Source organism: Heterocephalus glaber, unplaced genomic scaffold (genome assembly GCF_053883595.1).
Source record: "Heterocephalus glaber isolate CG9 unplaced genomic scaffold, H.glaber_assembly_v1.0 deba00001564, whole genome shotgun sequence".
NCBI lineage: Eukaryota > Metazoa > Chordata > Mammalia > Rodentia > Bathyergidae > Heterocephalus > Heterocephalus glaber.
This window is the reverse complement of record NW_028258351.1, coordinates 1,112,068-1,139,841: the sequence shown is the minus strand read 5'-3', so window position 1 is coordinate 1,139,841 and position 27,774 is coordinate 1,112,068. Positions and strand designations below refer to the sequence as shown.

Below are 27,774 nucleotides of genomic sequence, written 5' to 3'. Positions count from 1 at the left end.
ATCCCTAGAAGTAACTTCCTTATTGTGAAAGTATTTCCATATATATTTTGGGGGGGCGGTCTTTTGAAACAGGGTCTTACTATGTATAGTGCCTCAGCCTCCCGAGTGATGGGACTAAAGGTGTGTGCCACCATGCCCAGCTATATTTTTTTCTTTAGAGTGAAATCTAAGGTGCATCTATTCATATCATCAATTAACTACCTCATTAAATTCTGCAAAAAAGCTTACAGAACATACTTGGAACTACAACTATAAATCAATTAATAGGGCCAGGGATTTAGCTTAGTGGTTCTGCCGCCCACCTCGCAAACAGAAGGACCCGAGTTCAATCCCCAGTAACAAAAAAAACCCCCCAAAAAACCAACAACAATAACCCTTGTTTTGTTCTTGGAAAACTTTATTTTAGTTTAAACAACAAAGCAAATAATGAATATGTCTTCCAGGAACAGATGAAAGAGTACAGTCATCCTCCATAGCTGTACAGCTGGCAAACTCCAAATGAGAGACATAATATAGGTAAAAGACACTTATTCCAGATTATATTCATCTCCCAATTTGAGATCATAAACATGAGTCAATAAAATAAAACAGATTTACATGAAGTCACATCAGCAAAACTGAGCAAGTGCTATCTAATGTTTTGGGAAAATTTCTTTCTACTTAGTACTCAGAAGACTGAATTCTTTTTTGTTTTTTTTTAGAACCAGGAATTGAACTCAGAATCTTGCACTTGCCAGGCAGGTGCTGGCGGCACTGAGCTAAATCCCTGGCCCCCCAGAGGACTGAATTCTTAAAGATCAGGAACAATGGTTCATACTAGCAGTATTACAAACAATGATATTTATTTCTATCAGTTTAATAAAATTATTAGAGTTCAAGATGTTATTTAAAATCTAGATGTAGGCTCAAACAGTGAAGTCAAGGCCAAAAAATGAAAACATTACATTTCTTAAGAAGAATCATAAAAAATGACTATTTGGACATTGTCTTAATTTACAATTGGAAAGTCTATTTTTTTTTTTTTTTTTGGTACCAGGGATCAAACTCAGGACCTTGTGCTTGTGTGGCAGGCGGTGGAACCACTGAGCTAAATCCCTGGCCCTGGAAAGTCTATTTTTAATGTATAAAAAAAAAGACATGGTAGCACTGTTACACACTTGAAAAGGAGTCCAAATAGAATATCCCCACTAACAACAGCAACTGAGAAATCTAATTCAATCTACAGATTTTATTTCTGATCAATTAACAAACTTTCAGTTATTTCTTTGAGCCTGTCTTCTGCTACAATGTATAACTTACCAGAAAACTACAACATTGATTTTCTTTCTTTCTTTTTCTTTTTTTCCTCACTATGTAGTTCAGGCTGCCCTTGAACTCACTATGCATCCCAGGCTGGCCTGGATCTCAAGGCAATCCTCCTGCCTCCGCCTCTCAAGTGCTGGAATCACAGGCATGTGCTACCACACCCAGCTAAAATTGATTTTCAAGGTCTTCTTCCATTATATTTTCTTTCTTTTTTAACTAAGATATTTTTAGATATAATGAGACAGTGCAGAACAGTTGTAATGGCCTTCAATAACTTTCTTTTACTAAATTAGTTGGTCTTATTCCAATGAAGGCTAATGACAAATTTATCCAACAGTCTTTGATTTCGGAAGTAATTATAGTAGAATACTGCATTATATACAGACATCTTCATCAATGACCTACTTACATCTCAAACCAATTATCTTTCTAAACAATTTACAAGTGTAATATATGCCGTATTGTTTAAAATAAATATACGATATATAGTTTCTACATTCTCATACAGGCTTAAAAATGAGGTAATCAAAACTTAACTGATTAAACCGCTTATCATTCTGGAACTATCTTAGGGAAATGATGGTGATATATTCTCTTCTTAGGTCTTCCCGTGATTCCTCTGAGTATATCCAAGTACCTTTCTCTATGCTGGAAAATTATGTAAAAAATCCTTAAGCTTTGTTGGATAGTCAGTCATGACTCCAGTTGCTCCCAGATCAAAAGCTCTTTTGTACTCTTGTTCGTCATTTAATACCCAAACATACACCTAAAATCAGAATCATGAAAAGTGTGAAATGTTAAAATAAAAAATTATTTTTATAACATGCATCCACTATAACCTCAACATACTTAGAAAGTAGCCCTTGTCATTTTGAGAAATCAGAGGCACCATTAACCCCTTTAACAACTCCATTTTGCTCATTAAACATGCACAATCCCACCTCCCTGACCTCAGCTGCCCTCGTCTCTACGTAAGAGCAATGGAGCTGCAGAAATGCCGATGCTCTATTACTAACTGTAAGGCCAAGCTCCCAGTTCTCACTGATAAATCAGGAAGGTGTCAGCATCAGAGCCAGGGCTGAAAAGGTTAGGAAAAAGGAAGAAAAAACAAAGGTAGGAGCTCAACAGGACAGGCTTATTTCAGAGTAAACCTGAGAGGGACCACCCTGGCACTTAGACCAGGCCGGTAACTCTCCCACAGGCTGGGAGGTCTTTACAGGGTCCTAAGCATGAAGAGGGGCTGGGAAAGGAAAAGGTCCAAATGAGACTTTCAAGGGGGAGAGTTCAGTAGAAAGGAGCTGGGGGTGGGGGGGCTCCCCACAGCACTAGGGCTTGAGCAAGCATAGGGCGTGTGAGGGGGGCTGCTGTGAGGAGCAGGGCTGAAGAGTGACGGGAGGTAGGGGTGCAGCCTTAGGGACCCACAACTGTACATCTTGAGCAGGGGTAAAAGCACAGTGGGATGAGAGGCTGAGTGGTCTCTGGTCAGCCTAGGATGGCAGCAGTTGGACTCCTTCACAAGTCACTGAAAAGCCCCTGCCCTTCACACACATGTTAAACCAATGGGTTACGCTGTTTCCAAAATGCATCATCCCAGAAACTTACTTGAATGCCTCGGGCAGTGAGGTGGTCAAATAAAGCTTTCCTCATTAATAATCTAGAAAGGAAAACCACAACAGATTTAGGTATTTATTAGTTCTAAGGGCTAGAATTAGCCTTTATCTTAGTTGATTAGAGTTTAATAATTCCTAGTTTCATTTAATTCCAATGCTTCACCAATACAAACCAAGGCCTCAGGGAATAATGGCCACTGCAGATGAATTTATGATTGAACGAAGTGCTAGATCCCTTTAGCTGCTGGCTGGACAACCAGATCCTCTGCTAGTGCTGCCACAGATCCCCGGGAGACCCGTTCTTAGCCACCTAAGCACCTCTGTGGAGAAGAGGCTTCCTTGCCTTCCCTGCTGGAGCCATTATGGGAGTGAGAAAGGCTAAAAAGGATGTGCTCCCAACTTTCCAAGTTAAGTAAGGCAGGAAATTCAGGTCAACTTCTACAACATTGTAGTTCAATTATATAATGGATTAGGGTGTTTTTTTTTTATTTTTATTTTTTGGTACCGAAGATTGAACTTGGGACCTTGCACTTTCAAGGTAGGTGGCGGAACCAGAGCTAAATCCCCAGAACAGAATGTATTTTATTTTATTTAATTTTATTTTTGAGACAGGGTCTATGTACTCCAAGCTGGCTTTGAACTCATTATGTAGTCCAGGCTGGCCTCGAATTTATGGTGATCCACCTGCCTCAGCCTCCGGAGTACTAGGAATTACAGGCACGAGCCACCACATCTAGCTTTTTTTGGGGGGGGGGGGAACAAGGTCTCACTATGTAGCCCAGGTTGGCCTCCAATGCATGGCAATCCTCCTGACTCAACCTCCCACGTGCTGGGATTATAGGCTCCCACCACCATCCCCGGCCTCTAAGACTCTCTGAAGGAGGAGCTAAATAATAAAAGGCTGTGTGTGATTTAGGACTATTAACATATTTAAGCATTCAAGGCTCCATTTTAAAGCAAATTACAGAACAAATTTTTATGGTTTTTACCTAAATTTAAGCTCAGTATGCTGTAGAAATTAAGGCATTTTCTTCAAAGTAGATATCCACCCTGTAGGCAGGACCACCTTTCTACTTTTAAGTTAATATTTAATATGTGAAGTGCAAATATTCCTAAGAAGTATGCCAGTAGGCAATATACGCTTTTACACATACTACATTGATATACATACTTTTTACCATGTTTTGGACCCTAGGCTAGTGGAAACAGCAAATAAATATTCATCCCAACTCGGATACTAATTAACTACATAATCCTAAGTAAATCATTTAGATGGTGAATGAGGGCTGTTTTCTCATGAAAGTGGGTGAGATTACATTTCAAGCTAGTTCTAAATGACTCCAGGGGCCGGGAATTTAGCTCAGTGGTTCCAGCACCTGCCTCACAAGCGCAAGGACCCAACTTCGATCTCCGGTACCAAAAAAACAAAAGAATCTAAATGACCCAGACATAGCTACTTCCAGAGTAGGTGCTCAACAAGTCTTCATTACCAATCATAGGTGGAAAGTTTGCTCTGGATTATAAGTATTATATTTAATAAATATAGCAACAGCAATAATAGTTTCTCACATATCAAGAAACTAAAATTCTTACGTATCAGAAAGCCAGATGAGAAACTTTTGACTTCTGGACATGGTGTGGGGCTCTTTTAACCTAAAGGAAGACAAAGTTTTAATTAGAACACAGGAATAGATCAGTGTGATTAAAGTTAAGTTCAAAAATGAAAAGAGTGCCTAGTTAGTATGTTCTCAAAACATTTTGTAGACAAAAATAATGTATAGCTGAGTTTGGTTTCCTGTTTCCACTAGCTTCATGCTAACTTTTTGTGACCACTATTTAAAGGTGAAAAAATAAAGAAGCATTGTTTTCCCAGAGTCCTAGTGCCCAGGGCTCATCAAATCTCTTCTTTTTTGGTGAAATCTCTTTCTCTTGCTTTGTTGGCTACAATTCAGTATGTGGTAGACTGAAACATACAACCAAACTGTACTCTGGATTAAAAGGTATTTGGGGTAAAAGTGAAGCGTTTAATGCATTTTTCTTTCCTTTTCAATACTGGAAGATGTGGACCATGTCCTTTTTAATTATGTTTCCTACTAAAAGGGTCTCCTTAAATTTTCAGCCCGATGCTGAGTTCCTTCTTCCTTCTCTTGACACCTACAGTACAACAAACTGTGTCACTAACCTCGGGTGGTGGCCATAAGAAAATTTCTGATGAGCCTCTCTCCTAACAAGATTTCTCAGCTGCCTTCTCAAGGTAATTCTGAGAGTCCCCACTTTTAAAAAATGGGTGCTGGAGATCAAATCCAGGGACTTCCATATGCCAGGAAAGTGCTCCATCGCTGAACGATAGCCCCAGACCACCTCAGTCTTACATTTCTTTTTTCTCTTTCTCTTTGAATTTAGTTTTTATTATAAGCTCTCTAAATGAAGGACAAGTTCTTTTTTTTTTTTTTTTGGTACTGGAGATCAAATCCGGGACCTTGCGCTTGCGAGGTAGGCGCCAGAACCACTGAGCTAAATCCCCGGGCCCAAGTACAAGTTCTTTTTTCCCTCAACTTGGACCTAGATAGAAAGTCCTGGTTGTAATTTCAGGTATCTCAGGGACTGAGTACCTCATATACTAATTATCTAATTGAAGACAATTATTAGATTGTTTTTCAATAACATTTACTTCCAAAATGAAATGTGGAATTAATCTAGAGAGTGTAAGAGCCTATCTCAGGCAGGAGAAAAGCTAGCACTTCAGGAATAAACAGGATCATTTTCACACAGAAAGTGGAAATAGTTTCTTGGTAGAAGTATTTCTGTTGTTTTGGTCTGAGAAGCAGCTACAAGACTTCTGATAAATATAATTGGCAAGGGGGCTGGGGATTTAGCTCAGTGGTTCTGCCACCTGCCTCACAAGCTCAAGGTCCCGAGTTTGATCCTTGGTACCAAAAAATTAAAAAATATATATATATAATTGGCAATAGTTAGAACAAACATGCTCATCACTAAGAAACTCAAGTAGGAAAATGGTCATGAAACTGAAGCTAAGCACAAGAGTACTGACCACACTTGTTTGAACCAATATTTTCAAATGACTGCTGCACTAACGTTCAGTTTTATTATTATTATTATTATTACTAATACTACTATTATTATTTTGCAGTGCTGGGGATCGAAACCAGGACTCACTCATGCTAGATAAGCACTCTAACACTGAGCTACCTCCCCAGCCCCAGCCTGTTTGTTTAAAGTTCTCAACGGGGATGAAAAATGTTTTAACTCACATTTACACGATCTCCCAAGGAGCTCCAAGTTCCTCTGTCATCACTTGGTTATTCTTATGAATTTACAGCTAAAAAATCACATTCTGAGTACATAGGATTAGGAGACAAAGCTTTCTTTAATAATAAGATAATTTAACAATAAAAGCTATTAAGTACTGAAAGCTTATTACTTATCAGGCAATTCTAAGTGGTTAAAATATTTTTATCTTTCTATTAAATTAGTGCGTGAAAAGCAAGGCTTTGCACCTAGCAGAGAAATTATATAAATACAGAAATATCTTACTCAAACTAACTCTACTCTTCTTTCTCCTGTCTGCAAAGGTTTTTCTCTGTTTTTGTTCCTTTCTTTTTTTTTTTTTTTTTTTTTTTGGGTTCTGGGGATCAAACTTGGGTCCTTGCACTTGCGAGGCAGGCAGTGGAACCACTGAGCTAAATCCCCGGCCCTGTTCCTTTCTTTTTTTCAGTAGTTGTAGTGGTAGTTGTTTCTCCTCCTAAATGTATTAATCCTACTGGTGAATTTGGAGTTTAATGGAGTTTTAGCTGGGTGTTGCTGCCAATGAAATAAAGTAAGGGAAGTTGAAGGTAGTTGGTCATTTTTTTTTTTTTTGGTAGTTGCGCTTTGATGTCAAAATAAAAGAATTATTAAGCTTCTTGGTTTGTAATTAGGCTCAATTCTTTTTATCTGACTTCTGAGTACACAGGCACAGAACGTCAGTATAACCTGTGGGTGGCCCAGAGTGGACCCTCAATTTACAACTGGCCTGACATACAAACAACTTGGGTTAATTAGGCTAATGGAAGATTCATCTGCCTCTTGTTATCTATAACATGTACCCAGGTAAACATCCAAATCTCAGCTGTACTAACAACCAATCTGAGTTACAACCACCCCTTGGGAACTGAGTTTGTAAGTCAAGGGTCCACTGTATTTCTAATCCTCTATCATTTTAAAAAATGTGTTTTGATTATATCAAAATCATGGTCAAGATAGGTCAGGTAATAGAACATGGAAACAACTACAGAAATCTATCCTTTCTGTGTGCATATTGTGTGGAGGGATCAAACTCAGAGCCTTGTGCATGCTAGGCAGATGCTACATCACTGCCCTATACCTCCAGACCCACAGATCTTTATCATTGACATTTGTCTTAGTGTATTTTTCTGTTACTGTAACAAAATACCTGAGGCTAGATAATTTATAAAGAAAAGAGGTTTATTTAGCTCACAGTTCTAGAGGTCCAAGAACATGACAATGTATCTGGTTGGCTTCTTGTGAGGGCTTGATGGTGGCAGAAAAGCAGTGGGTATGTGTGAAAGAGGGGTACATGTATAAGAGAGGAAGCAAGAGAAAGCCAAAGATGAGAATTCATTCACACAAGAAAAGCATTAATCCTTCTTAATGACCTGATCACCTCTCACTGTTCCCACCACCAATCAACACTATCACACTGGGGCCGGGCCCTGACATGAGATGAATGCCAGCCAACCCACAGTGGCAGAGTGCATGCTTAGCATGTGCAAAGCTCCAGGTTCAAGGTCCAGCACTAAAACACGAACAAATCAGAGCAATACTGATATTAGTGAGTTTTTTTCATAATCCTTCTGTAACTGACAGCTGATGAAAACAGGGTAAACCACTTACTTCAATGTGATAGCAGGCATTGGGATTTCAAAAAACTGCTCTCGAATAGGCACAAAAGGCAAGAGGCCAGTGAAGAAAAGGCCAAGAATAAGCAGAACACGTTGTAGACTGAAGAGTATAGGAATATCTGAATTCTGAAAAACAGTATTTTATGTTACTTTACAGTAATTGCTCAAATAAAGAGCATTATTTCATAAGCCTCAAAATTTCCCAACACTGTATCTCAACATCCATTGAAGGACTCCCTAAATTACAACAATCCTTAGAAATAGCTAGTCTGCAACAAACAAGTAAGGTTCTACCTTGGAGCCCTATAATGTTATTAATATTGCTGAAGTTTCTCTATTCCTTCTCTCTAAATTTGCAATACCACTTCTGTGTGGTCATAGTATTCACAACTAGAAACTAAACATACTAGAATCTAATGAGACAAAATATAGAGATGAATAAAAGAAATATTCAGTAATCTGACACCTGTTTTAAAAAGAGGTGTGATCAAAAAGTTACAGTAGGGGCCAGGGATTTAGCTCAGTGGCGCCCTGCCTGCCTCTCATGTCCAAGGTCCTGAATTCAATTCCCGGTACTAGAAAAAAAATTACAGTAAAATGCATTATCATTAGTCCCCCTCAAAATACTCATACATTCACATTCTATAGTCATTAAACAGCAAATCCCCATTCTCCTTCCCCAGCACTGCATCAGACACACACTCCATCATTCTTGCTGCTTTCTGAAGCAGTTCTGGAAGTTCTCGTTTATATCTTTTGCAGCTGCCTTTATGTCCTGAATCCATTCAAAATGGTTACAGGAATTTCTATTAAATAAAAGCATTATGGTGTGCCTTTATCTACTTTATTCACTGGATCTGGCACCATGTGACTTCTGACTTTTCCCCAAAGTCAAAATGACCACAGAAGATAAATGTTTTGAATCAATTCAGGACTTTGAAGTAGCCATGACAATACAACCAAAGATTCTGACAAAAGAGGACTTCTAGACCAGCTTCATAAGAGTGGCAGGATTGATGGAATAAATGTATTCAAAGAGAGCAGGAATACTTTGAAGGGGATCAATGGCAATGTTTTTTTACTATAATAAATTTTTTAAAACAATTTAAAATCCACTGTATTTTGTGATCACACCATGTGCTCTATAGAACATGGTATCTATATGTCATGTTTCATTTATGTTATGGATCAAATACAAAACATAAATAAGATTTGGTAAGTCTAAGAATCTAACCATTATTCTATGTTTCTACTGGAAAACATGTTTGAAATTTCAAAACTTTAAAAACTGAAAGGCATATCTTTCATATACATAAAATATACATCACATAACATAAAATTTGCTACCTTAACTTTTTTTTTTTCATTTTATCTTGAGACTGGCTTTCACTCTATAGTCCAAACTCACGTAGAATTTGTGATCCTTCTGCCTCAGCCTCCTGAGTGTGATTTGGGCCTGAAACACCACTTCGTGTTCCCATTTTAACTGTTTTTAAGTGACCACCTTAGGGATATTAAGTATATTCATGTTCTTGTGCAATCAATCTCTAGAAGTCTTTTCATCTTACAAAGCTGGAATTCTATACTCATTAAACAGCAACTCCCCACTCCCCTCCTCTAACCTCTTCACACACACACACACACGCACTTTCAATGGAGTTCTAGGGCTTAAAATGAATTTTTCTATAAGAGTAATAAATTAAAAATCATGAAAAAGGGCCAGGGATTTAGCTCAGTGGTTCCGCGGCCTACCTTGCAAGCAGAAGGTCCTGAGTTCGATCCCTGGTACCGACCCCCCCAAAATCATGAAAAAGTAATTCATTTTAAATAACTAACTGTAAATTACCTACTTCTTTATTTAAAGAAAAAAAGAACCTTTAGGGATTTTGTTTTGCCTGTGTTCACATGGTGGTTTGGTAATGTTTCTGACTTACTTATGCAGGTATTTCAGCTATAACACAGCATATGAGTCCCTGAAAAACCCTGACTTCTGCAAATTCATACACTAAGGATCACAGAGCTTAGGGAAAAACAGGGTAATGGGCTGGCCCTCAAAATTTATGCCACTTTGAAATGAGAGCACTAAAAACAATAACGTACTTCTGGAGAGCTATGCATGCCTCCTAGGAGTGGGTAGGACAGCAGTAAGCCGGCAAATGTTGAACAACAGACTATACTTTATATCTTTTAAATTAGAACAGTGAGATGGGACTGAGACATTTTAATTTTCTTTCTTCCCTTTTTTTTTGGTTTTTTGGGACAGGGTCTTGCTATGTAATTCAGGCTGGCCTCGAACTGGCTGCCTTAGCCTCCAGAGTGCTGGGATTATGTCATTTGTCATTTTCTAAACTGTTTGGGTCATTCCAATGTGTAGCAATATTTAAGAACCACTGCACTATGTGTGAATGAATAAAAAGCCAGTAAGTGAGAACCAGTGCCACACATTTTTCCATCACCACTGTGTGTTCCACTTCCTTTTACTTTTATATTTTATGTTTATAGCATCTGGGTATTAAAGGAGTAATGCAAAATTCTGCTAGGTCATATTCGGAAACTATAAAAAAAATGCATCAATTATACAGCATGTTGGTAATATGAATGACAATTATTGAGACATTTTTACTGTGATGCTGGAATGGCATTGCAGAAAGGTTTTTGGAGTTTCAAATTCTAAAATAAGAGAAAGCCAGAGGCTTCTGGGGGTGGGGTGGTGGAAATGTGAATCAAGGGAAAACCTGTGTGCCAGGAGAGATTTTTAAAATTTTGAAATAATTATAGACTCATAGGAAGCTGCAAAACTAGCAAGAGTCTCATTTGTCCTTCACCCAGGTTCCCCAAAAGGTGACATCTGATGTAACTGCAGTACAAGGTCAAAGCAGGAAGTGGCTCTGGTATTTTTTTTTTTTTTTTTTTTTTTTTTGGTACCGGGGATGGAACTTGGGTCCTTACGCTTGCGCAGCAGGCGGTGAAACCACTGAGCTAAATCCCTGGCCCCTCTGGTATATTATTATTATTTCACACCACAGACTTTATTCAGTTTTCACCTTTTTCTGAGGGGAGGTGTTACCATTTAAAAAACTGTATTCATTTGTGTGTGTGTGCAATTTCTATGCAATTTTAATCCACATTTAGATCCATGTAGCCACCACCATAAGCAAGATATAGCTGGGGATTTAGCTCAGTGGTTTCGCTGCCTGCTGCGCAAGTGCAAGGACTGGAGTTCGATCCCTGGTACCAAAAAAGCAAAACAAACAAACCATAAGCAAGATACAAAACTGTTTCATCACCATATGAATTCCCTTGTGGCATCTCTTGGAATTTATACCAACTCTCTACCCTACCCTTAGTCCCTGTCCCCTGGCAGCCATTAATCTGCTTTCATGTATGTTTATAGTTTTTCCCCCCAGGTACTGGGATATATAAATGAAGTCATACAGCATGTGTGATTTTTTTTAAGTATATAATCTTTTTTTTTTCCTGGTTCCGGGGATCAAACTCAGGACCTTGCACTTTCGAGGCAGGTATGGTGCCACTGAGCTAAATCCCTGGCCCCTAGTATAACCTTTTGAGGTTGTTTTTTTTTTTTTACTAAGCATAAGTGTCTTGAGTACCATCCAGGGTGCTGCAGGTATTAAGTTCACTCTCTTTCACTGCTGACTAGTATCCCATCGTATGGATGTGCCAGTTTGTTTTCCTATTTGCTTACTGGAGACATTTGGTTTTCTCCAGCAGTTTGCTTATACAAATGAAGTGCCTACAAAAATTCAGGTACACAATGAATGTCATCATTATGTTCTGCAAACATATGCTAGTACAAATTACAAATGAAAAAAAATTCAGGTACAAGTTTTTGTATGCACTTTCATTTTTCTGGGATAAATGACATTGCTGCTTCACATAGTACTGTGGGTTTATTTTTATAAAAAGCTAACTACTGAAGAGAGTGGCTATACTTTTTCACATTCACTACCAGCAACTTGTAAGAGATCCAGTTTCTCTGCCTCGTTTCCAGCTTTCAGTATCATCACTTTTTATTTGAAAATGTTTGTGATGATATAAAAAGGTCAGCAGGTCACGTGGTATACTGTACAATACCTCTTTGTAATAACATCTGAAAATAACACCAGACAATGATTCGTCTTGGAGAAGTCTTAGTTCTAAGCTCCTAGCCAGGAGCTGAGGATGCTGGGTTCCCCCCAAACACAAGTGATCTTGGGACCTCACAGAACCTGCTGTACATAAAGAAAACCTCCCTGGGCTGGGGATTTAGCTCAGTGGCACCGTGCCTGCCTTGCAAATGCAAGGTCCTGAGTTCGATCACCGGTACCCAAAAAAACCCAAAACAAAAAAAAAACAACAAAAAAGAAAACCTAGGGCCAGGGATTTAGCTCAGTGGTTCCAGTGCCTGCCGTGCAAGCACAAGGTCCCGAGTTCGATCCCTGGTACCAAACAAACAAAAAAAGAAAACCTCCCTGCCGCAATGACAGCCTCCACTGCACTGTGGACTGCACTGGTGCTGATCATAGATGTTTTTGCCTTATTTGCTAGGAAGAAAGGACTGTTCCAGATGAGTTCTCCCTATATAAGAATTACTACTTCTGTCGTGATACTTCTGCACTATGGTATCACTTGTAGGATAAAAAGGAGTCTTTGATGCTTATAATTTTTAAAAACATTTTAAATTTTCAATTCTCTTAGCCGGCTATTATTTCAAAGAATATCAAATTAGGGGCCGGGGATTTAGTTCAGTGGTTTCGCTGCCTGCCGCACAAGCCCAAGTACCCAAGTTCAATCCCCGGTACCAAAAAAACAAACAAACAAACAAAAAAGAATATCAAATTAAATTTTTTGAGACAGGGTCTTGCTGTGTAGTTCACCCTGGCCTTGAATTCACTATGTAGCCCATGCTTGCCTTGAACTCGTGGCAATCCTCCTGCCTCAGCCCCTAGAGTGTTGGGACAACAAGCGAGAGCTACGATGCCAGCTCAAATTAATTTTTATAGATTTAATTCCTTCAAGCAGAAAACTTTCAGTGAGTGGATGGCCCTGCTTTATATAATACCCCAAAATCATGTGCTTGGCTGAGTTGAAGTCTATGTGGGGGATAGGGCAAAAAGAAGTTGATAGGCTAAATACTTTAATTAAACATTACATAAACAATTCAACTGCTTAATTAAAATCAACATTAAAATGGGATTCATACTTTGTTTTATAAGGCACATAAAATGTTGATAAACAATATTAGCTTGTGAAAATAATTCTGTGAACCAATCTGATTACAATTAACTTAGATTGCAAAGTCAAAATCTATTATGTCTATAAGCAAACATCTAGATAACTGCTTCCATTCAGTACCATCTGTCTTTCTATGCAGGCTATGAAATAAGAGAAGTTTTAAAAATTGTTACTGTAATGACTTATTGATAGATACACAACAACAGCAAAGACACATCATTCTGTATCAGTTTTGAAGCTTACCTCTTTGTAGCACTTTTCCACAATTTCATAACTTGCATTACCCCACACTGTTAAGTGTTCTCGCTTATACTGCTTCACCAATTCTGAAACCTACATGTGAAAATTCAAAATTTTATGCATGTGCCTATCTGTAAATCCACTTGTTTCATTTTACTTAAAAAATGAATTACAAGTGACTATCTGCCAACGGTTAGTGTAAAATTTTGAAAAACCTGCTATATAATTTCTTTGATAGAATATAACTATTTAGTAATTTGACATAAAATAATCACAACCGAAATGTTAAACTAGAAATTAATTATATGAATACCAGAATGACTGATGCAGAGCTTTTTTTTTTTTTTTTTTTTTGAGACAGGGTCTCACTGTGTAGTTCAGGCTGGCCTTAAACTCACTATGTAGCCCAGGCTGGCCTCAAACTTGCAGTGATCCTCCTGCCTCAGCCTCCCAAGTGCTGGGATCACAGGTGTGCACCACCATGCCCAGCTCATGCATAACTTACTTCCATCCATGGCTGAGACATGCCAAGTCACTCTGAAAACAGACTTTCCTACAGTCAAGTGACCTCTACCAGGCATTATTTACAACAATGACAATCCCCAGAGTATCCCATTTCCTTGAACACTGTCAATCTATGCAGTTATCTACTCTAACCTTCTTTCAGTTTGTGAAACTGGATGCAACACACTGAGAGAAGCCAATGTCTTGAGTACCTTCTTAATTAGCACATTGTTGTTGACTTTGATATCGATGTTAATGGGGGTGTTAGGAAAGGCCTCAAAAACTTCCTTCAGTAATGGAATTCGGGTATCTTTTCCTTCACATTGGCACGCTGAGAAAGAAAGATTTTTAAATGTATTTTTAAGAAATAATTTTTACTTTTTTAATGATTAGAAAAGTTAAAGAGTATATTCATATAGGACACTTAAAAAAATGAGGCAAAGTATAAAAAAGAAAAGAAAACTCATGTAAAATCCAACAACTCAGATATAACCATTATGACCCTTGGGTGTTTTTTCTGTATTCTTTTTTCCCTATTCGTAATTGAATACAGTTTGCCTACAAATTTTAGCCTGATTTTTTTACATAAATAAAAATATTTTCATATTGACACATTTAAAATTGTGATTTAAATATTAATTACTTTTTTTATCTTAAGATAACTGTAGAATTACATGCAGTTGTAAGAAATAACACAGAGAGATCTATGCACCTTGTATCCAAATTCCCAATGGTAACCTTTTGGAAAACTATAGTACCATATTACAACCAGGATACTGACATTGATTTAATCTACTGATTTTATTCTATTATGATGATTTTAAAAGGTTTCAAAATACTCCACTGAGTAGCTATATGATAATTTAATCTTTTTTTTTTTGGTACTGGGGATCGAACTTGGGACCTTGTGCTTGCAAGGCAGGCGCCTGAACCACTGAGCTAAATCCCCAGCCCTAATTTAATCATTTTAATTTAACCATTCCCTAATTGGTAGACACTGAAACTGTCTAAAGTTTTGGTATGATATCATCATTCAATTTTTCAGACTGAGAATACTGTTCCGGGAAAGTTAGTACACACTAATTCACAAATATGTTGAAGAATTATTATCAATGCAGCTTTGCAAAAAAAATTAGGGTCAATGAAAAATTAGAAGGGGATTTTAATCACTATTTTCCCTGAGGGTTATTTTCCTTCCTCTTTCCCTAGTTCCTTTTCCCTCTCATAAATTATGTAATATACTATAGCTATTATAAGACTACCATAAAAATTCCCCCCTTCATATGAGATTTCAGTTCCATTACCCTGAATAACTAAACAGTAAGATATTCTTACTCTCATTCTCATTGTGTGGCAAACTGAAAGAAAGCTACATATCAAAAAAGTAAATCCTTGTCAGAAAATTAAGTTACTGTACTTCTAATAATGGCTTGTGTGAAAATTAGCATGTGAGTGAACGAAAAGAAAAGCTTCTTAGGGGAGGGGGGAATGGGAAAAAAATGGGCAGGATGTACCATGTACAAGTGCAAATTCCCTATGATGAGTGTTTTCATTATATATGCCTAAAATGTACCAAAAAATGTTGTATTAAAAAAAAAAAAGAAAGAAAGAAAAGAAAAGCTTATGATTCTGATGAGGCTCTGGGTCCTTCTGGGCTCTGCCTTCCAGACGACAGAGTGCACACATGACCTGTCCTAGACCCTTCACATACATAACAATATGGACATGGGGAACCAAGGTCATCCAAAACCCTCTGCTGAGTGGATTCTGTACATGGTGCCAGGGTCTGACTCTGCATGGAGAAATAGCTCTAAGAGCAAAGCTAACACAGATGAACACAGAACCAAGAAGTGGAGATCAGGAGAAACCGGTAACTGCTTAAGTAACTGGAATCAGTCATGCATGACAGCAGGTAACCCTGACACTTCTTAATTACGAGAACCAAAAAATTCATTTTTTATTTTTCTATTTAAATGAGCTTGAGATGGGTGTCCAGCACTCATCACTGAAATAGTTAGAAAAAACAACTTTTTTGTGTTTTTTGGTGTTTTTGTTTTTTTTTTGAGACAAGGTCTCACTCTTTAGTTTAGGCTAGCCTTGAACTCACAGCAATTCTTCTGCCTCAGCCTCCTGAGTGCTGGGATTATAGGTGGGTGTTACCACGCCTGACAAGGATGAAAAAGGTCAAATGGACAAAACTAACTCTGAAGCAGCAAAATCAGACATACAGTATTTTAAGAGTAGTATCATATTTATTTATTTTGTGGTAATGGGGATTTCCCCCCAAGGCTTCATACTTGCTAGGCAAGCACTCTTATCACTGAGCTACATCCTCAGTTCTTTTTCTTTTGGGCCAGGGTCTTGCAAAGGTCCCCAGGCTCACTTCAAACCTTTAATCTTCCTGCCTCAGCCTCCAGAGCCTCCTGGGATTGTAAGTATGTGCCATCGCACCCAGCTAAGAATATTTCCTTTAACAGGAAGGGATTAAGAAAATTAAAATGTATGCTAAGAAAAAGTGTGTACTAAAGCAATGTAAAGGTACATGAATTGTATGGCTCAATCAGAATAGACTGTAAAAAAAGTTGCTTCTTATTGACACGGGAGACTTCAGGAGCAGGCTTGCATGCGAGAGAATAAAATGTTGAATTTTAAGTATGTCAAGTTAGACATCTAAGGAAAGAACTACGGAGTCAGAAGTTCAGTACATGAAGTTGAGAAGAGGGTCTGTGAAGGAGCAGTAACCTGAGAGATGCCAGCAAATACTTGATATTAAAGCCATGAAGCTGGTGTAATGGTCTGTATCTGTAGTCTCAGCTACTCCAGAGGGTGAGTCAGGGGGATCCCTTGAAGCCAGGAGCTGAACGCCATCCCGAAGACAGGACAAAGGGGGAGGGAGAGCTAGGGGTGGAGCTCAGTGGCAGAGCACTTGTCCAGCACACACCAGGTCCTAGATCCAATCCCCAGCACCGCAAACATTTTAAAAAAGAGAGGTTTGTCCCACACTGTTGAGGGAGAAGGTAACTACTGAGGAAATGGGAGACTACAGAAAGGAAAGAGGAAAATAACGGAGAACAGGAAGGAAACAATGGGGCCATAGCAGGTGCTGGAGGATGTATTGAGGGAAGTGGTCTCCACGGCATGTTAGAACTTTAAAACTGATAATTAGTTAACTCTACATTATCCAAATTATGTATTGTCTATGAAAAAAGGCTATGCTGGGCCAGGGATTTAGCTCAGTGGTTCCGGGACCTGCCTCACAAGCACAAGGTCCCGAGTTCGATCCCCGGTACCAAAAAAAAAAAAAAAAAAAAGTACAATTTGTTTAAAAAAAAAATAAACAAAAAAAGGCCATGCTGACACTGACAGGTCTCCCAAGTTACGTCCCTGCCCAAGCAGACCCACTACCAGCATCCACAGGAGCACAGAGATAACAAGAAGCCAGCAGCCGCCCTGCTGCTCTCACCACCACCCTGCTTATCAGCCAGCCCCAAGCCCATCACCCATGGAACTCTAAATTTTTCCACCCTCTCGACCAGTGCCCCCTCCCCTACCCAAAATGCCCCATATAACCACAAGCACCCTCCTCTCAGTGCCAACAGCCTTCCTGCCCTTGGCCCATCTGCACCCAGATGGCAATAAACTCACTGCATGTTGCTTAGAGTTTGCCTGCCTCAGTGGTCTCAATCATGCCTCGGTCTGACTTTACAAAAGTAAGTAGGACATATAATAACCCTTCTTAATATTTTTTAATGTTCTTTCTTTTACACTTTTTTTTTTTTTTTTTTTTTTTGAGACAGGGTCTCACTATGTAGCTTAGGCTGGCCTCAAACTCACAGCAATTCTCCTGCCTCAGCTTCCTGAGCACTGGGATTACAAGCATGTGCCACCATGCCTGGCTTTTGCACTTACTTTTTAACATAGCCTGTGGCACACAAAGAACGCATTTAAAGAAAACATTTACAGATATTCCTTGTTTAATGACTTACTTGTTTAACAACTGTTTGGACTTATCATCTGTCTTTTTTTATATAATTCTGTACATCTTGTTTATAGAGCCTCAATGTCTCTTTTGTACAGTACACTTTGCTCATACAGTACTGCAATTTTTGCTGATTATACTGTACAGTATTATAGGGTTTTTTTCTCCTTTTATTGGTATGTTTTAGGTGTACAATATAATGACATTCATCATTGGAGATATGCACCTTAAGTATTATAGTTTTATTTTGTTATACATTACAGTGCCTCATGTAAGAGTTATACAAATAAAAGCCAAGTCATCAAGTTGGAGTCTCCTTTGACCATTTCCTTGTTCCAAATACTGTAATGTACATACTACATACAGTGTCTCATTTAGTGACCAATTCATTTAACAACCTAAGCACCTAGACAGGTAATTACTTCTCCAGTAAAGTTGTGCAGCAAAGAAAGAAAAAGGCCTGAAACTTACTTTACTCCAACAATCCAATATTTAGAGAAAAGTAAGCATCATTTCTGAGTAAGGGTAATAAGATAGAAAACTAAACATATTCTACTAATCTGAGTCAAGTGTTTGCAGTGAGATGCTTGTCAGCTTCAGCTTCAGCTTCAGCTTTTTTTTTTTTTTTTTCCGTACTGGGGATCGAATTTGGGACCTTGTACTTTTGAGGCAGGTGCCGGAACCACTAAGCTAAATCCCACCCCAAGATGCCTGTTTCAAATGCAGTGACATTCACATTTGAGGCATAAAGTAAATTTAAAGTGAAAGCAATCTGAAACTGTATTATTCCTTGCAACTGTCTGAACCCTGAGCATACCAAGCATTGTTATAAAGACAGCATATGCCAGGGGGCATATGCATATATGCCAGGGGGCATACGCATATATGCCAGGGGGCATACGCATATATGCCAGGGATATATATGCACATAAATGCACATATGCCAGGGAGCATATGTTATGAGGACAGCATATGCAGTAGGTCCACTTGAACATTGACCTAGTAGGGAGGAAACTTAGCTTCAAGTTCCAGCTCTGTCATTTATTTTGGGGGGGTTTTTTTGGTAGTGGGGATCAAACTCAGGACCTTGCGCTTGCGAGGCAGGGGGCAGATCTGTCATTTATTTGTGATCTGACCTTGATCAAGTTAATTTGTACTTTAGACTTAAATTTCCTAATATATAACAGAAGACAGGATTAGATTGTCTCAAAAGTCTCTTCACATTCAAAAGTTTTGTTTTTGAGATAGGGTCTCCCTATGTAGCTCAGGCTGGCCTTGAACTCACTATGTAGCCCAGGCTGTCCTTGATTTGTTTTTCGGGTGTTTTTGTGGTAGTGGCAATCGAACTCGGGACCTTGCGCTTTCGAGGCAGAGGCAGGCGGTGGACCCACTGAGCTAAATCCCTGGTCCCAGTTGGTCCTTGAACTCATGGCAATACTCCTGCCTCAGCCTCCTGAATGCTGGGATTACAGGCATACACCACCACACCTGGCTTTCTGCCCATTTTTAAATCAGATTTTTTTTTGCTATTGATTTGTCTGATTTCCTTTCATAGTCTCTATATTAACTTTTTGTCAGCTGTATAGTTTGCAAACGCATCTTCACATTCTGCAAGTTGTCTCTTCACTCTGTTGATGGTTTCTTTTGTTGTGGATGATCTACTGGTACTAATTTTCAAAATGAAACATTCTCATGAACTAGACTTAAAATTGGCCAATATAAGGCTAGGGGTGGAGTTCAGTGGTCAAACACTTGCCTGGCAAGCTTGAGGCCCTGATTCCATTCCCAGCGCTGAAAAAAAATTTTTTTTGTTTATTTATCCTTGATTAGAAGACTTTAGAAAGCCAAACAAAAATCAGAAAAAAAACCCTGAAGTTATCTGTCTCTAAGAGATATTTAAATCTGATGTGCAGTTGATTTTTGCCTTTCAGGTAAGTAGCGTTAAGCTATGTTGGTCTGAGAAATTTCTTTTTCATTTTGTAGTTTATAGGATTATACATGATAAGCTCTTATAATATCTATGTGAATTTTGGATTTATCAAGGTCAAGGAAATTTTCAGATGTGAAGTTTTTCCTATTTTTTCCTTTGTAGAGTAATACCAAATCCCCACAAAGATTAAAAGATATTTTGAGGAAAAAAAGTTTCGATTTTTTTTTTCCTAGTTATATATTTTTCTCATAAAGTCTTAAAACTTTTAAATGTGAGCCGGGTATGGTGGCACACGCCTTTGAACTACATAGTAAGACCCTGTCTCAAAAAAATAAAAAACAAAAACAAAAAAAGGGCAAAAGACCTTAAGAGACATCTTTCCCAAAAAAGATATAAAAATAGCCAAGATATATACGAGAAAAAAATACTCAACATCACTAGTCATCACAGCAATGCAAATCAAAATCACAATGAGATATCACCTTATTCCACATAGGTTGGCTATTATCAAAAAGACAAAAGATAACAAGTGCTGGCAAAGATGTGAAGAAAAGGGAACCCTTGCACACTGTTGCTGGGAATGTAAATTAGTACAGCCGTTATGGAAAACACCATGGAGGCTCCTCAAAAAATTAAAAATAGAATTACTATAGGATCCAGCAATCCCACTACTGAGTATATATCAAAAGAAAATGAAATCAGAATGTGAAGGCGTTATCTGTTTACTTTAGCACTATTTACAGTAACCAAAATATGGAATCAGTGTAAGTGCCCAATAATGAATGGATGAATGGTAAGAAAGAAAATGTGGTATATGTATACACAACATAATACTATTCAGTCACCAAAAAAGCCTGTGATTTGCAACAACATGGATGAACATTATGGTAAATGAAGCAAGCCAGACACAGAAAGACAAATATTGCCTGCTCTCAACTCATATATGGAATCTAAGAAAATCGCTTTCATATAAGTAACAGATAGAACAGTGGTTACTAGAGACTGGGGAGGGGAGGAGGAGAGGTTGATCAACTGATACAAAATAAATTTAAAAAGAAGACTAAGTTCTGGTGTTCTATTGCACCACAGCATAGCTATAGTTAAAAATAAGGTATTGTATATCTCAAAAATAGCCTAAAGAGAGGATTTTGAATATTTCCACCACTAAGAAATGATAAATATTTCAAGTGACAGATATGCAAATTATCCTGATTTGATAAGTACACAATGTATCCATGTACTGAAACATGACATTGTACCCCAGAAATATGTATACTTATATGTTGATGAAAAATTTAAAAAATACTAGATCCTTGAAATATATCCAAGGTTTCAATCACATGCAAACCACACCAGGATCCATGACATGCAGCCTCTTGTAGTTTTACTGAATCACATGTGAATCATTCAAAATGTGAATGTGACTTGTAGTGAGTGCCTGCTCTGCACCTGTATCTCAACATGGCGCCTTTGCCATTCTAACAAGCAGAGACAAACAACTGGGGCAAGAGACATGCTTCTTTGGGAGAAGAGCTCCCTCAAATGAAAGAAAACTGCTAAGAAAACTTGCTATTTCTTAGCAATAGTCTGAGTAGTAAAAGTTTCTTCAGTCATTTAAAACATAGAGAAGTTAGGTGACAAAATCAAGTACAAGTGAACCAGTAAGGATGTGTAAGAGATGTTTTCTACTTCTTTTTATTCATTCTTTAATAGATGGGTGACTACTATCAGAAATGGCAATATTGTAGAATTTGAAGTGCTAAAAGTACAAAGGAACTCTAATAATATCCAAGTTTCCTGTAATTAGTATTCAGGCTTAAATTAAGTGTATGTGAATTTAAATAGAATGAGCTAGTTTAAATCTTTCAGCTTGATCATATCAGGGAAGACGACTCTCAGTGTTTCAGATCTGCAGGCCTGAAAGAACAAGCTTAAAGGAAAGTACTTGTAGCAAGAACTTAATATTATAAGAGGACACACATGGGCTTCTCAACATGTACAAATATACTTTAATGTCACCGTTTAAGACATAAATGAGAAATATTACCTCTTTGAAATGGGACATCCAGTTTGCCAAGGTAAGGTGGGAGCTCCTTAAAAAAATATGAGTGAAAAAAAGTTAGCTCTCAAATATACAAAGCAGTTTAGTGCCTTACATTAAGACATAAAGTAAAAATTTGCTTCTCCGAAAAAAAAAAAGAGAACAGTGGTTGGGGATGTGGTTCAGTGGCGCCGCACCTGCTTGGCAAGTGCAGAGTACTGAGTTCGATCCCCTGTACCAGAAAAAAAAAAAGAGAGAGAGAACAAAACACTACACACACTTACACAGAGAACCCCCTTAGGACAATATCCCCCAAGGCAAATTAATGATACAATTACTTTTACCACCTACAAGAAATAGATAGTATTTAATATAGACCTTTTCTCAATAATATAAAAGGATTTTGGTAGAAAAATGTCCAGAATAGATAATTCAAAGATAAAAAGGAAAAATAACAATCATATAGGAAAAAGCATCTTTAAATCCATTAATAGTCAAAGAAATGCTAATTAAAATTTAAATTGGGAAACCAGAAAAATTTTGGCATAATTTCAATAACTAATTAATGATAAGGGTACTGCAAAATGAGAATTGTGGCCAGGGATTTAGCTCAGTGGTTCTGTCACCTGCCTCACAAACGCAAGGTCCCAAGTTTGATCCCCGGTATCAAAAAAAAAAAAAAAAAAGAATTGTGGTTCTTTTTTAAATTTTTTTCAGTGCTGTGGTTTGAACCCAGGGCTTTGAACATGCTAGACAAGTGTTCTACCGCTATGCTACATCCCTGTCCCTTTTTAAATTGTATTTTGAGACAGGGTCTCACCAAGTTGCCCAGGCTGGCCTTGAATTTGTCCTTCTGACTCAGCCTCCCAGAGTGCTGGGATTACAGATGTGCACTACCACGCCCAGCAGAAATTCTTAATATCAGATATTATGGTACAATTGTTTTAAACACTTTAGCTGAGTGTGGTGGCACATGTGTAATCCCAGTACCCAGGAGGCCGAGGCAGGAAGATCACTGCAAGTTTGAGGTGAGCCTGGGCTACAAAGCAAGACCTTGTCTCCAAAAAAATTAAAATAAAAATTTTAAAATACTTTTAAAAAGAAAGTACCAGCCTGGGCAACATAGTGAAACCTTGTTTCAAAATTTTAAAAGGTGGACAGGTGAAGGGCACACAGGTAATTGGGAAAAAATAAGAACCAAGATACATCATGTACAGGTACAAGCACCCAATGATAAATGTAAATGTACTGTATACCTAAAATGTACCAATAAAAGAATTTAAGAAAAAAAAATTTTTTTAAAGGGCTGGCTGTAGCTCAGGGCTCCCTGGGTTCAATCTTCAGTACAAAACAAAACAAAACAAACACCCCCAAAGACAAAGGCCATAGGAAACTGTATGTGGGATGATCAAAATATATGATGGATGTTTAAATTTTTAAAAACTGTATTATGGTAAAAGACATATTGCCACTAATTGCCAACAACCCCCCTCAAAATTCTTCCTCTCGCTCTGAACATACCCCATTGTTCTTGCTGCTTTCTGGGGCAGTTCTAAAAGTTCTCTTTCTTGTCTTTACAAGGTGTGACCAAAAATACAGTGAATGCTACTGCCAAGTGCCATCCAACAGAAAGGCAGGCTCCTAAATACCTTACAGTTTATACTCATCTCTCAGTCTGGCACTGCGTGATGTCTGGCTCTTTGCCAGAGTCAAAATGATGATGAAAAGTAAATGTTTCTGAATGGATTCGGACAGGGAGGCAGTGATGACAGCACAATTAAAGACACAAGAAGCTTCCAGAACTGCTTCAGATAAAGTGGCAAGAATGATGAAATAAATGTGTTCAAAGTGAGGGGGAGTATTTTCAGGGAGATTAGTAGTAATGTGTCTTTTATTGTAATAATTTTGTTTGTTTGGTTGGTTTTGGAGACAGAGTCTCGCTATATATCATTCAGGCTGACCTTGAAGCTGAAGCAATCCTCCTGCCTCAGCCTCCTGAGCGCTGGGATTACAATCACACACCGCCACACCTGACTGTAATAATGTTTTGAAATTTAAATATCATAATACTTTGATCACACCTTGTAATATATATGACAATAATATTCCTAACTCTTTTCCCCAATATTCTTGAGAATATATTTAGAGAAATAAACACGAAGCTAAAGAAAATTTTATGTAAATAACTTTAATAATTATTTATTTATTTATTTATTTTCCAGTATTGAGATTGCACCCAGGGCCTCTGTACCAGGCTATATCCCCAGCCCTTTCTTCTAAATCACTGAATTGCCCAGACTGGGCTTGAACTTGTGATTACTTGTTATTGTCCTGCCTCGGCCTTCTAGAAGGCTGAGGTTATATGCTGTGCCATCTTACCTGACTGTCCTTGTTTTTTTTAGTATAACTGGTAAATAAAATCATATATATTTAAGGTGTATGACATCATCTTATGTTTTGAGATACATATACTTTGGGAAATGATCACTGAAATGATAATCAAGCTAATCAACTTGCATTACCTTATATATTACAGCAGAGCCAGGGATTTAGCTCAGTGGTTCCGCCACCTGCCTCACATATTACAACAATTCTTAATTTCCTCCCCTTGGAAGCATTTTATAATAGTACAAGTCAAAAATACTCTTTTTTTTTTTTTTTGGTACCAGGGATCGAAAAATACTCTTAAACAAAAAGAAAAATGTGCTCAACATCTCACTCCCAGAGATAGATTAACACAATTAAGTGAACACTGTTCTAGACGATTATATATAAATTTTTAAAATTATATCTATTTGTATCTTTATAAGTAACTTTTTATACTCATCTAAATACAGTTTTATACTTGCACATAAAGATGTTCAGTAACGTCTTAACTATACTGGCAAAAACATAGAACTAACTGAATATTCGGCAATAGAGAACTGATTAAAAGTAACTATAAATCCCCAGTACCGGGGTGAGGGGGGGAAGTAACTATAGATCCACTTCATGTAATAATGCAGTCATTTGAAGTATTTATGAAAACTAAGCACAGAACCTGAAATGCTAAGTATTGCCTGCTTCCAACTTTATGACATTCTGGAAAAAGAAAAACTATGGTGACAATGAGATCAGTGGGTGCCAGGGGACAGGGGAAAGGCAGGGCTAAACAGGCAGACTATAGATTTGTGGGTAGTGGGACTATTGTGTATGACAGCAAAACTGCAGGTAGAGTCCTTGGATATGTGTCTAAACCCTGGTAGGTACCACAGCAAAAGTGAACTCTACTGTGAGCTCCAGGGTTGGAGTGGTAATCATGTGTCCACATAGGTTCTTTGTAACAAACGTGCGGCTCTGCTGTGGATGCTGACAGTGGCAGAGGGTGTGCCTATGTGGGGTTGGTAGGCAGGAATGAGGGAACACTGTATTTTTTCACTTAATTTTCCTGTGAACCCAAAACTTCTCTAAAAAGTAAAGTCTACTTTTTAAAAAGCATGGGGTAGTATAGTAACACACATTTGTAATCTCAGCAATTTAAGAGGCTGAGACAGGAGGATTACAAGTTTGAGGCAGGCTGAGTAACTCAGCGAGACCCTGTCTCAAAATAAAATTTAGGGGCCGGGGATTTAGCTCAGTGGTTTTGCCGCCTGCTGCGCAACCCCAAGGACCCAAGTTCGATCCCCAGTACCGGTACCAAAAATAAATAAATAAATAAATAAAATTTAAATAGGGCTGGGGATGCAGCTCAGTGGTAGAACTTAGCATGCACAAATGGCTAGTGCCACAAAATAAATAAATAAATAATAAAAGGCATGGAAAAATATTATCATGGCATAATGTTAAAATATTAAAAACAAAGCCGAGTGTGGCGGTGCACACCTGTAGTCCCAGCTTGGGAGACTGAAGCAGAAAGATTGCTATGAGTTTGAGGCCAGCCTGGACTACCTAGTGAGTTTAAGGACAGCCTGAACTACATAGCCCTGAACTACATAGCCTCAAAAAACCAAAAAATAAACTAAAATAAAGTATTAACACAATATGTATAATATATAACACAAAATTTTATTAAAAAGTGGGAGATCTATATCTATATCATATCCACATATAGATCATCCTGTTAACATGAGTTTGCTTTAGGTGGTAAAAGCAGGCATTAGTTTTCCTTCTATTTATTAGTATTTAATGAGTATATAAACTAGTATGATGAGATGTTAAAATGGTGCTTATTTTATGTGAAAGCTAAAGTTAATTCATATCTTTATCTGAATCACATAAATTAAGTTGAATTCCAATAGTTTTACATTTGAGGACTTGTAATTTTATTAAAATGTTCATAAAAGTAAGTCTCCACAGGTGTATCTGTATAGTACAAAATCCTCACTGGATTTCCAAACATTTATTTAAAAGCAGTTAAATGCATTTATTATTTAATCACTAATATTTTCAAAAGTTAGTTATTGGAGCAATATCTGGCATTCACTGCCTTAAAAAGTCTTACTAACACATATCCACTAGATATATTTTATTATGCATTTCTACTCACACAATACTTGAGATCAGAGACATTTGCATTGATCCCAGTTGATCTCTTTAGGTTCTCATCATGTGACACTACAACTTGCTCATCTTTTGTGATATGGCAGTCCAATTCTAGCATGTCAGTTCCAATTGTAACTGCACTGAAGAAATAAAGAAAAAATGACATTCTGAAAGTTACAGAAAATTAAGGTTTCATGCATTAGATGTTACAAATCCAAAACAGCCTATGATAGTGCAATATCTCCTCAACATCATCTGTCAACACTTACTGATGTGAAAACACTCCACATGATCTTAGAGTAAATGAATCATGTTGCTTCCTTTCCTTAACCAGCTACCCTCAATCCTGGGAACCCAAAAGAATACTTAGCCAGAAGTTAAGAGTCCTAGCCACCAGTTCCTGATATATTATTTATGAACTTGTATAACTTAGGGCAAATAAATTTCCCTCTTAGGTCCTACATTTCCATATCTACAAGATGAAAGGATTAAGAAATATAGCAAAAGACCGGGGATTTAGCTCAGTGACACCATGCCTGCCTTCCAAGTACAAGGTCCTGAGTTCTATCCTCAGCATAAAAAAGGAAAGACAGAGAGACAGAGAGAGAGAGAGAGAGAGAGAGAGAGAGAGACAGACAGACAGAAAGACGGGGGGGGGGGACACAGCAAAAAATGAGCATGGCAACACACACCTGTGATTCCCAGCACTCAGAGGAGGCTAAGGTAGGAGGTTCAAATGTGTGAGGGCAGCCTGGTCTAATAGTGAGACCCTGTCTCCAAAAGATAGATAGATGGTTGGACGGATGGAGACAAGGCTGGATGTGATGGCATATGCCTGTAATTCCAGCTGCTCAGAGGTTGAGGCAGGAGGATCATGAGCTCGAGGCCAGCCTGGATAACACAAGAGGACCCCATCTCAAAAACAAAAACAAAAAAGAACTTTATGACAAGAATGGCTGCTTTTGTCTTGTGATTCAACATACAAATGGAAGTTCTGGAAATTAGAAAAAATAAAACATTCAAATTGGAAGAGAAAAGTAAAATTATTTCTATTCACAGATGGCACGAGTTCTGTTTGTTTTGTTTTTCCCTACTGGAAATTGAACCCTGGGACTTCACACTGAGCTATATCCCTATTCATTTATTCATGCATTCATTTTGAGACTCAGTCTCACTAAGTTGCAAAACTGCCAGGTAGAACTCAGATTTACAACCCACTTAGCTCAGCTTCCCAGAGTGCTGGGCTTACAGGTGTGTGCCACGATGCTTCGCTTGACAGGTTCTTACACACAGAAAACCCTGACCTGGGGGTGTAGCTCAGTAGTAGAACTCTTGCTTAACATACGTAACACTCTGGGTTTGACACCCAGCATAGCAAAAAAAGAAAAACAAACAAGTAAATAATCTCTAAAGATTCCATAACAAAAAGAGAATAAAATTAATAAATTCAAGGGCCTAGGATTTAGCTCAGGGGCCCCATGCCTGCC

At 38.0% G+C, this 27,774-nt stretch overlaps 1 protein-coding gene across 1 annotated transcript in view; it reads right to left on the bottom strand.

Moving 5' to 3' along the window:
• Positions 1–904: 904 nt before the first annotated feature.
• Positions 905–27,774, bottom strand: part of Gdpd1 (glycerophosphodiester phosphodiesterase domain containing 1) — a 47,753-nt gene continuing 20,883 nt past the window's right edge. Inside the window, exons 3-10 of the mRNA XM_004870353.4 lie at positions 26,292–26,427; positions 21,773–21,818; positions 14,029–14,147; positions 13,316–13,405; positions 7,830–7,963; positions 4,509–4,568; positions 2,908–2,959; positions 905–2,071 (exon numbers count right to left, since the gene is read on the bottom strand). Of these exons, the coding sequence (XP_004870410.1) occupies positions 1,949–2,071; positions 2,908–2,959; positions 4,509–4,568; positions 7,830–7,963; positions 13,316–13,405; positions 14,029–14,147; positions 21,773–21,818; positions 26,292–26,427 (760 nt within the window). The 3' untranslated portion in view covers positions 905–1,948. The remainder of the gene's footprint in view (positions 2,072–2,907; positions 2,960–4,508; positions 4,569–7,829; positions 7,964–13,315; positions 13,406–14,028; positions 14,148–21,772; positions 21,819–26,291; positions 26,428–27,774) is intronic.